General features: G+C 46.4%; 1 protein-coding gene across 5 annotated transcripts in view; it reads right to left on the minus strand.

Annotated features, from left to right (window-relative positions):
- The window catches only part of ZDHHC3 (zinc finger DHHC-type containing 3), a 39,979-nt gene extending 29,930 nt beyond the window's left edge, over positions 1–10,049 (minus strand). For 3 of the 5 annotated variants that reach the window (XM_008071376.1, XM_021719202.1, XM_008071377.1), the window contains exon 1: positions 9,704–10,049. In XM_008071376.1, coding sequence (XP_008069567.1) covers positions 9,704–10,009 — 306 coding nt within the window. In that variant the 5' untranslated portion in view covers positions 10,010–10,049. Of the gene's footprint in view, positions 1–9,154; positions 9,253–9,699 lie in introns of all 5 variants that reach the window. The other 2 variants (XM_021719201.1, XM_008071378.2) reach the window with 1 other exon arrangement.
- Between the last annotated feature and the right edge of the window lie 370 nt (positions 10,050–10,419).

The following is a 10,419-nucleotide window of genomic DNA, read 5'->3' on the forward strand; positions in this document are numbered from 1 at the left end:
CCCAGCACTTTGGGAGGCCAAGGTGAGAGGATTGCCTGAGCCCACAGGTTTGAGACCAGACTGGGCAACTTGGCCAGACCTCATCTCTACAATAAATCAACAGATTAGCCAGGCATGGTTGTGCTCGTCTGTAGTTCCAGCTACTTGGAAGGCCGAGGCGGAAGGATCGCCTGAGCCCTGTGGGTCAACTCTGGGGTAGCTGTGAGTGAGCCACTGCACTCTAGCCTGGGCGACAGAGTGAGACTCCAACTAAGAAAAAAAAAGAAAAGCCAAGGGTAGTGGTACTTTCCTGTAATCCCAGCTACTTGAGAGACTGAGATAGGAGGTTAGCTTGAGCCCAAGTGTTTGAGATCACCCTGAGCAACATAGCAAGACCTTGTCTCCTTAAAAAAAAAGAAAGAAAGAAAAAAGACAAAGATACATGCAAAAGTATTAGCGGTTATCTCATGTAGTAGGATCACAGGTACTTTTTATTTTCTTGACTACATTTCTTAAAATTTCTGTTATGAACGTGTGGCTTTTGTAATAAGGAAGCAACTCATTAAAAACGCAAGCAAAAAATAAATAAATAAATAAACCACAAGACAGAGCCATACAATGTAGAAACAGAACCAATATTCCTGAATTTGTAACCAAAATGCTCTACTATCTCACCTTGAGACATCCAAGGGTCTCCAGTGAGGGGGCTAGAGTCTGGAAGGCTTCATGAAGATAAGGTAGAGGCCAGACTACATGGAATGAGTGGATTTCCCAGGGGGCTTAGGAAGGGCTCTGGCCCAGGCAGAGAAGAGGGTCACAGAAAAGCCAAGAGGGACTTATTTTTCATTCTCTTTCATGTAAAAGAGTAATCGAATTTGGGCAACTGTGTGACCTTTGGTGAAACCACAAAACTGCAACTGGAAGTTACTACTGTCATATGTACAAGACAAAAAGTACAAATGGTCATCATTTACCCCAAGGAAGTGAAGCAATGGAGCTGAGTTTTCCTAAATGAAGGCCCAGGTGGCTTTTTGTTTAGCCTCCAACCCCCACTTGAGACAGATCCCCATTATGTTGGCCAGGCTGGTCTCAAATTCTTGGGTTCAAGTGTTCCTTCTGCCTCAACCTCCCTAGTACCTGGGACTATAGGCGCACCATCACCATGCCCAGCTTGTTCAAGTTCAGTTTTTCTGAAGGTCCCAGAACCAGAATTTGCTGTAAACCTCAGGAGACCCCACATAAAGGGCTGCAAGAGGAAACTCTTAACCATAAAGGGCAATGAGAGCTCTCATTTGGTATTCTCATTATTGCCTGCTATTCCAGGCCATAATTAGAGATACCGTTTAGCAGCTCAGCCTTTCTAAGTGTGTCCCCTCCAATGTGTCTCATGTGCATAACTCTTCCGGAAGGCTCATCCCCATCCAGACAAGGCCCCACCTGCCTAGCCACCTGACACCTGAGTCCACCTCTCAGAGCCAGAATGCAGCTAGGCCAACCCCAGAGACTGAGGAGTCTATGACACACACACTTTCCAGTCTCTGCCTCAGACAACGTTTTCTTTCTTTTTTAAAAAATATGCTTTTCTGAGCTCATCTCCACAGATTTCAGAAATCCTTATTATTAGCTCATGTACAATCCTGAACAGAAGGCAGGGGGTCAGAAGGCCTGCTGAGACACTTTTGCCACTGCTATCTCTCTTGCACTACTGAGAAATACCTACTTCCCCATCCCCTTTTTTCTTACATACTTCACAGGTATGTTTTCAAGCTTCCACACTACTGCAGGCTGACAGATCAAAATGTACTGATTTTTTTTCTCCTTCATTTCCAAAGTAATACTTGTTCGTGATTTTAATAAGGAAAATATAGATGAACTCCTTCCACACTCTCTGCATAGAGCTCTGCGTTCTCAGTGGGGAAAAGATGTAATGTATGATGTGCATGTGTATGGTGTGTGTATCAGGGGGTGGAGTGGGGTGGGCCTCCATCAGCCATTCCCCTTAGTGGCTAGCCCAAATTTCCTGTACCTTCCTCGACCCCTACTTATTTGTGTATTGTGGAGAAAACTGAAGCTGCTGAGGTTAAATTTCTCTCATATTCCACATCTCCCTGGCTCCCTGGTCCTGGACTCACTGGTACTTACTGTCTTGGAAGACTAGGCTTCCAGTCAGTCCTGGCCCTCAGGGACTCCATACTACCAACTCTGAGCTTTCCCCTATGTTCTTAGCAGATCTCGCGCTCTTCCCTCCCCACTTCTTAAAGCCCCGTGCACTTGAGCCTCTGCTCATTTCTCTCTCTCACTCTTTAGTCCCCTGCTCTGGTGCCTGGTCCCTCCACACCAAATAACCATTCTCACCAGGTCACTGAGCAACTCCCTATGGCCAAATCCAAAGGTTGATCCTCAATCGTCAACTTTCTTGGGGCTTCCTGACCAGCTCCCGTTGGGGGGTTGCACCTCTCCTCACCCTTGCGATCCTGCCTATCCTGGTGACTGGTGCTCCTCAGTGTTCCTCCCTGCTCATCCTGCACTCTCTCCTGGATAACCTTTCCTGCCACCCCTACTACTCCATCTCTACCCAGTGATGATGCTCAAGTCACTGACTTCAGCTCAGATCTCTTTTGAGTCTGCAGTTATCTCTACCTGGCTGTCCAAAAGGTATCATGCACAGTAGACACTAAATCCACTACTTGCTCCCCAAACTGTCCCTTTCCTGACCTATGGCACATCCATCTACCCTGCCATTCAGGGCAGAAGTCCAGTAGTCACTCTAATTCTTCTAACCTTCTGCCTCATACCCCATCTGCTCCACCAGGCTAATTCTGCTCCAAGCTGTGCCTTGAATCCTTTTCCTTCTCCACACCACCGTCATGCCTTCACTCACCTATTATCACCTGCCCCAGACTTCTTAGTTCTTTCCACCTCTAGTCTCTCCCTTGTATCCTATAGCTCCCACCTTTGTCTTTCCCCCACTAATTTCCAGAGTAAACTTCCTAAAATGTGAATCTGGCCACATTATTCCTCTGGTCTAAAGTCTTCACTGGCTTCCTAGGGACCAATGCCCAGAGTCCAAGCTCCTAGGCAGGGCTCATGAGGCCACCATAACTCAGGCCTAGACAACCAATCCAGAGCTGTCTCCCTCCCTAGATAGTCCCTCCCTGTGGCCTACCTGGAGTTTCCCAAAGGTATCATGCTCTCCAGGTTTTCCTTTTTGCCCTCAGGAGCTCTGTTTTAGCACTACCCCAGCCTACCAGGCACCTCCTTGCCTCGAGGACCTAAATCAAAATCCACCAGGGATCATCTCCTCTGCCTACTGCCTCCTGGCTCCAGGCCACACTCAAGGCAGAATGAACTTTGTGTGCTACCACAGCTTGTAGGTGTATCCTAACACATATTACTTAATTTCACACCATTGCTCCTACATGGCCGTAAATTCCTGAAGGACAGAGACAATGTCTATCAACTTGTAGCCCAATAAATTTTCTAGGGCCTGGCATGAAGAATGTATTTAATACACCCAAGCTGAATAATAATGATACAAGATTTATTGAGTGCTTGTATGCTAGGCAGAATCCCAAATGTTTTGTGACAAAATTGTATTTTATCAGTTAATTCTGACAACAAACCTATGAAGAGAGACTATGCTATTCCTCACTTTACAGTTGAAGTAACTGAAGCAGAGAAGTTAAGCAGCTTCTCTGATAACACAGCTACTAAGTGCAGAACTAGGATTCAGAGCCAGGCAGTCCAAACCTAGAGCCTATGCCACTACCAGAAGACAAACATCTACTTATCAGATGTTTTTATCGAGTGACTTGTAAAACACTTTTTTAAAAAATTGCCTTGATGCCATAGTATTATTCTATTGCCAAAAACCATATCAGCACACTAATATTAAGACTGAAACAGGCCCAGGATAATAAGACTTTTTCAATTAGTATCTAGGATAATACAACAAGGTAAAAAGGACACAGTGGAAAGCAGTGGAGGCAGGTTTAAAGAAACACCCATGATTTCAAGGACTCAACATTCCCATCCATTTCAAGCAAAGAGTGAAAACTTGTTTCAGCTGTTTCAGGGCCATGGAGTCAAGGCCTGTACACACCCACTGGTCTCAGCAGAAACTCTCCCTCTAAAGCTCTCCCAGGAGCAGGTGACCAGTCCCAGGCCTCCATCACAGGGCCACCTGTTTTCTCCACAGAAAGGTAGTAGGTAGGTGGTCCCCAGATGGACCACTTCTTTTCTCTGGAGCCAGAAAGATTTTTCTCGTTGGCATTTATAAGTTGTTCAGTGGCAGGTGTGAGAAGTTGCTTGGCTGAGGCAGAATGCAGCATGCTACTCCAGTGAGCCCTCAGGCAAGTCCCCTGACCTGAGCAGTGAACGTGCTAATACCTGTGGGCAAGAGGAGCAAGGCCATTCTCTGGCAGGCTGCTGTGGGAGGACCCAGCACTATTTCTCCTTGAATAGACTGACATCATATTGCCATGCTACCCTTCCAGGAAATACTGTATACAGGGTGTGCTAAATAAGGCTGCTGAGAGAGATTCCAGAAGGGAATACCAACTGCACATCTGAAGGGAGCCCCAACATTGTTACTCATAATTTTTTGCAGATGAAACTAAAATCAGTGGGCTGCAGTGGTCTGAGATAGTCATGGAGGTGTTTATAGCGAGGTGTTCACAGAGTGGGCTTCAAAGGGAGGGAGACAGTGGCAGGCAACAGATGCATTTTCTTTTCTTTCACAATGTGGTTCACAATGTGGCTAAATTGAATGGATTTATAGTCATGTGCCACATAATGACGTTTTGGTCAATGATGGGCCATGTGTACATTAGTACACACATTAGTATGTTAGTAGTCCTTTAAGATTGTAATACCACACTTTTACTGTACCTTTTCTATGTTTGGATATGTTTTGACAAACACCACTGCATTACAATTGCCTACAGTATTCAGTATAGTAGCAAGCTGTACAGATTTGTAGCCTAGGAGCAATAGGTTATACCACATAGGCTAGACCATGTAGGGCTGTGTAAGGATACTCTATGATGTTGACACAATAACAAAACTGCCTAAAGACACATTTCTCAGAACTTATCACCATTGTTAAATGATACATTACTGTATATTCTGTATATTCTGCCTTTTCTCAAGTTTCACATTTGAAATAATTTATAAAGCTAATAAATGATAAGATCCAAGGAAAGGAGGGGCAAAAATATGCTGACCACAAGGGTTTATGCAACTGCTGTGATTGTGCAACACTTGGCTTTGAGCTTTCTGGCAACCAGGACAAAAAGAGATGAGCTCTGTCTGTCAGAGCTCTAAGCATCTTCTGGGAGACAGACATCATCCCAGATCTAAAGAATCCCCTCAGGGGTCCTGAGGTAGTTCACAGGGTGAGGAATTAAAATGTTTTTGTATCTGGAAAAGAAAAGATGGTAGAACTGGGAGAGAGGAGGGACAGAGAGGGGTACCAAAGTAAGAGTTTCTAAGTCCAGGTAGTCTTCAAGAGACTGCCTCTACAGGACAAGTGGAGCCATTTTGGACCTCTACACACCTGAAGTGCTCCAGGAACACAGAAAACTCCTTTGATGATATTGCACAACCTCAGAGTGGGCAAGAGGAGGGCACCGGGAGATCAAATACCAGCCTGACTGGCTCCCACCCATGCACATACTGCCTCCAGGCCAGACTGCCAGCCAACAAGGCGCTTGCCCTGCTCCTCTGTTCATTTGCCTCTCCCCTCTGTTTATAGGCCTGCCCCTTTACCCTATTTCTCAAATGGCAGTCTCACCTGAGGGGGCTGCTCACACATCTGTGAGTCATTTCCCTCTTCCCTGTTCTGCTCAAGTCCTATGTGCACCTGTCTACTGCTGCACTGCAGTAAATGACTGCTAAATCGTCCAGACGGCTTGGTGCTTGCAATTATCCAGATGCCACATTTGGAACAAGAATTTCAAAGCTGAGAGTCACACAGCTGGGGGGAGACCATAAAAGAGTTTTTAAAATAGTACTGCTAACAAACCAAAATGATGCACAACGTACGCACTGTCTATAACCTTTGGATATAAACTGTTCTGAAACATTATGGATGAATTCTTGAGATACAAAACATTATAATCCCATTTGGAATCATACGAATGAATTCTTGAGATACAAAACATTATAATCCCATTAGAGAATTCCTTAGAACACTGCAGTGACCTCTTTCTGAAAACAGACTCCCCCTGCAGTATAAATAAGGAACCCCTAACTGATCTACTGAGATCTGGGCTTCCAATCCTGCCCCTGGAAGCCCAGGTTGTCCCAGCAGTGCCCCGGGAGCCTCTGCCTCTGCAGCTCCACTTCTGTTTTACATACTGGGTTTTACAAGAGATGTCATGTGCTGGGGGTAGGGAGAGGCAGGTGGTGGCCGAAAGATCCTGAAAAAGAGCATATCTGAAGGACACACTTGGAGTTGCTTGCCTTACTAATGATAGATATTTGGCAAATTCTTCAGTTTTTAGGTCAAGTTTTCTTTAGGACTACCAGCCAAATACACGTATGAGAAACTAATTGCTATTTGGGATACAATCTGTGGCTCTCTCCCACTTGTGATCAGAAGCCGAGCAATATACCGAGCAACATACCAGTGAGAACTGTGCTCTCCTGCACCCACTAAGGGCCAGACTGCTCAGGTCCCTGGAGAGGATGCATGTGTCAATGCAATGTGTAAAGGAACACATGCATGTGAGGGCAGCAGGAATGCCAGGGAGGAAGCCTCCTCTCCCACCATCCCATCTGGGTCCCTATTTTCACATGCCTTGTATAAACCAATGACCTCCACATTCCACTCTCTGATCCTGACCCTCCAGCAGCTCCAGACTAACGATCTACTGTCCACTGCTAGCATGAAACACAGTAGCAGTTTGGCCAGAATACAAGCCTTGATTTCTCCTCCAAAATTAATTCCTTCCCGGACTAGCATGAAACACAGTAGCAGTTTGGCCAGAATACAAGCCTTGATTTCTCCTCCAAAATTAATTCCTTCCCGGACTTTCCCATTCATAAAAGTCCCTAGCAATCCCCCAGCTGCTCCAGCCAAGACTCTGGAGAACACACCCTTGCCTCCCTCTCCAATGCCAGCTCTCTGAACTGCAGTTCTCAGGCCTGGCTGAACAGGAGGGAAACGTGGGAGCTCTAAAGCATCCCAATACCCAGGGCCCTGCCCCCAGGCCGATTAGAGAGTCTCTGGGGGTGGGGCCCAGGCACCAGAACTTTTTAAAAGCTTTCCAAGGGATTCTCTGGTGCAGCCAGGCTTGAAAACTAGTGGCTTAAAATAAACTCCAGATCCAACAGCTTCTCTCTGTTGCCACCATGTCTGGTCTGGACCCTTGCATTACCTCTACTCCCCCTCCTATTTGCAGCACCTCCACTGCAAGCACAATGCAAATTCGATCACATGCTGCCTCTCAGATGGCTTCCCACTGCACCAAGAATAAAATCCAAAGTTCACAAGAGGCCTACGAAGCCCTGCACAATCCAGACTCTAAGGCTCTCTCTGTCTCTTCCAGCCCCTCTTGTCCCCACCCTCATTATGCTTCGGTAGCCTGGTTTAGTCCTGTTTCTCGCTCATGCTAAGTGTGTGCCTGTCTCTGGGCCTTTGTACTTACTCTCTCCTCTGCCCTCGGATCTTGATTTGTTGGGCTTGTAGCTTTGTTTCATTCAGGTCAGTTCAAAAGATAGCACTTCAGAGAGGCCTTCTCAGATCACCCTGATCTAAAGTGGTCCCCCTTTGCCCCAGGAAAGTCACTATCACATCACCCCATCACATTGTTTTACTGTCTTTAAAGCACTTACCACTTTCTAAAATACCTTGTTCAATCATGTTTGTATGGCCTGACCCCACTACTGGAATGTGAGCTTCAATAAGGCAGGGATTTTTGTCTGACTTGTTCATAACTGTACCCATCGCTTAGAAAGAAACCTTTCACCGAGTAGGCACTCAATAAACATGGTCATTCACTTTATTCCCCCACCAGTGCTATTCCTCCACACTATAGTCCTCCACACTATTGCCAGGGTGATCCTTGTAAAATGACAGTTTGTTTAAAATCCTCAGGGGTTCTAGATTGCCCCTCATTATCCAACTCCTATCCTCCTTTGGCATCCCACCCACATCACCAACCCAAACTCATTTCCTCCTAAGTTCCCACCACTTCAAACTAGAGTAGCCACACTCCCGCATGTTTTTGTGCTTACTGCTCCCTCTGCCTGTCTTTCTGTCCTTAACATCAATGTCCCTGCTCTGACAAGAGCTAGCTTGGGCATCACCTCCCCCAAGCAGTCACCTCCACCTAGATTGGTGAAGGTTCCCTCCCTTGTTCTCCTACAGCAATTCATGTTCTTTCTGCCACAGCCTTCATCATACTGGGCTATCCTCACCTGTCTACTCTAGACCAAGGGCACCCTGAGGGTAAGAATAGTGTCTGGGGCTTAGTAGACACTAAATTACGAAGTGAGCAAAATAATGTCTTTTACTTCTGTATCCACAATAGCAAGGACATCATAAACATTTCTAATAATACTTAACTTGCTTTCAGTATGGCCACACTGATGCTGCTGGGAAAAGTCTTTTTATACCCTTGTGTTTAGGGCACTGAGGATTATGCCCAAACACTTGGTTTCCTTCAGGTGGTGCTACTCAGTGATCCCGCAAGCAGCACTAACAATGGGCCAAGAGGCCTGAGGCTCATGCATGAGGAGAGGCATCATCTGAACCAGTCTTGGACATGTAATTGAGCTGGGAAAGCTGCCTTCCCTTGGGATGGATTAGCAATCCACCACCTGAACCAGCAGGAAATGGAGCCCTCAAGCTGGAAACTGGTTCAGGCCCCCATCATCTTCACTGCGCTTTCCCTGAGGCTCACAGAAACGAAATCTGTGTGGCCAGTGTCACTTTTAGTAGCAGTGCTCTCCATCTCTTCATGTAAACACACACGTCCCACGCACTGCAACAAGCCACAGAAGGTCTTTAGCAAAGAACATACTCTCTTGCTTCTTCCATACAAGAGAATGAACAGGAACAGAGGGTTTAATACCAGGGTGCACAAACATTCAATAGCCACGTGCACAGCTTGGTATATTTAGCAAAGTCGTTGAGCAGAACACCACTGCTTTACCCACAGATATTCACCAAGAGGCACTTGCTGCGGCCTGAAACAGGCTTGTCCAGCTTTTCAGGAAAAGATGCACCTCGCCCAAGCAAAGTGAAGACCATTTCCGTGCAGGTTCCTGGAATTGGATGTGGCTTTAATTTCAAATCCACCTCGCTCTAGCCCTACCTGTACTGGGAAACCCCATCCTGCCCCAACCCTCTAGCATGCTTTCTGCTAAGATAATCTGGTCTCTAGCACCAAGGTTATCTGCTTGCGCTTTCTAACCAGAGACTAAGTTTCCCCCAGGCCAAGCCCCTCCCGCAGCAGGTCCAATTAATGAATACATCAATGTAAACAGAGTATCATTTCAGCAAGACAATTGATTGTTATACAGAGGTTGGCCCCTCTTCCCTAGTCTGAATTCCATAGAACTCTGTATAAAGGGGGATGGCAGGTGCTTCCCCACCCTGCCCTGGCCCTCCTGATCTTTATATTCCCAAGGTCTAGGGAGAGCATGCAGGTTACGGCCATGCCAGGGCCAGAGGAGGAGAGTGCGGGCTGGTCAAAACAAGCCCAGACATACTCACGGGGTCCGTCAGCATGGCCCGGCAGTGGGAAGCCAGGGCCAAGAAGGCCAGCAGGTTGAACATAGTTCCATTGATGATGCTGTATACGTAGTCTCGAGATGGAATCAGCATGACAAAGAGGACCACAAACTCAGCATAGAGGACCAGAAACCAAGTGACAATGGCACAGGCAATGCCACAGCCGTCACGGATAAACCACATGGTTCCCACAGGACCAGGGTAGGGAGGTGGGATGCACTTCTCCGGCTGGAGGTATTCTGGTTTCCGCTCAATGTCTCGAAAGTGGTAAGTGGGGATAAGCATCATAAGCTATTCTGTCCATACTGGCATCTGAAAGAGAGAGGAAAAACCCAGAAACTTGGTGTTGTCTTGTCATCAAGGACACAACAAAATCTTACCTTACTAAAGTGAGCCAAGAAAATCTATGTGCAAACTCCTGGCAGAAAAATTGCCTAAACACCTTATTCATTTAAAATGTACGTTATCTTTCCTACTCCTGAGAGTTAACTTATCCATTGTGAAACAGTACTACCTTACCCAAAACCTTCCCATGACAGATCATGGCAATGGAGCCTCCAAAGGATAAATGCCTTGCCCAAGGTCAGCTAGAACAGGCAGCAGACACAGCATGTCAATGCAGAGGTGGGACTAGAACCTACTAGGTCTCCTTGGTTATTAGGAATCTACTGGTTAGGCAGTGCCTCAATAATAAGTCA

The sequence above is a fragment of the Carlito syrichta genome, unplaced genomic scaffold, assembly GCF_000164805.1.
Source record: "Carlito syrichta isolate Samal-C Ts95f unplaced genomic scaffold, Tarsius_syrichta-2.0.1 Scaffold314298, whole genome shotgun sequence".
NCBI lineage: Eukaryota > Metazoa > Chordata > Mammalia > Primates > Tarsiidae > Carlito > Carlito syrichta.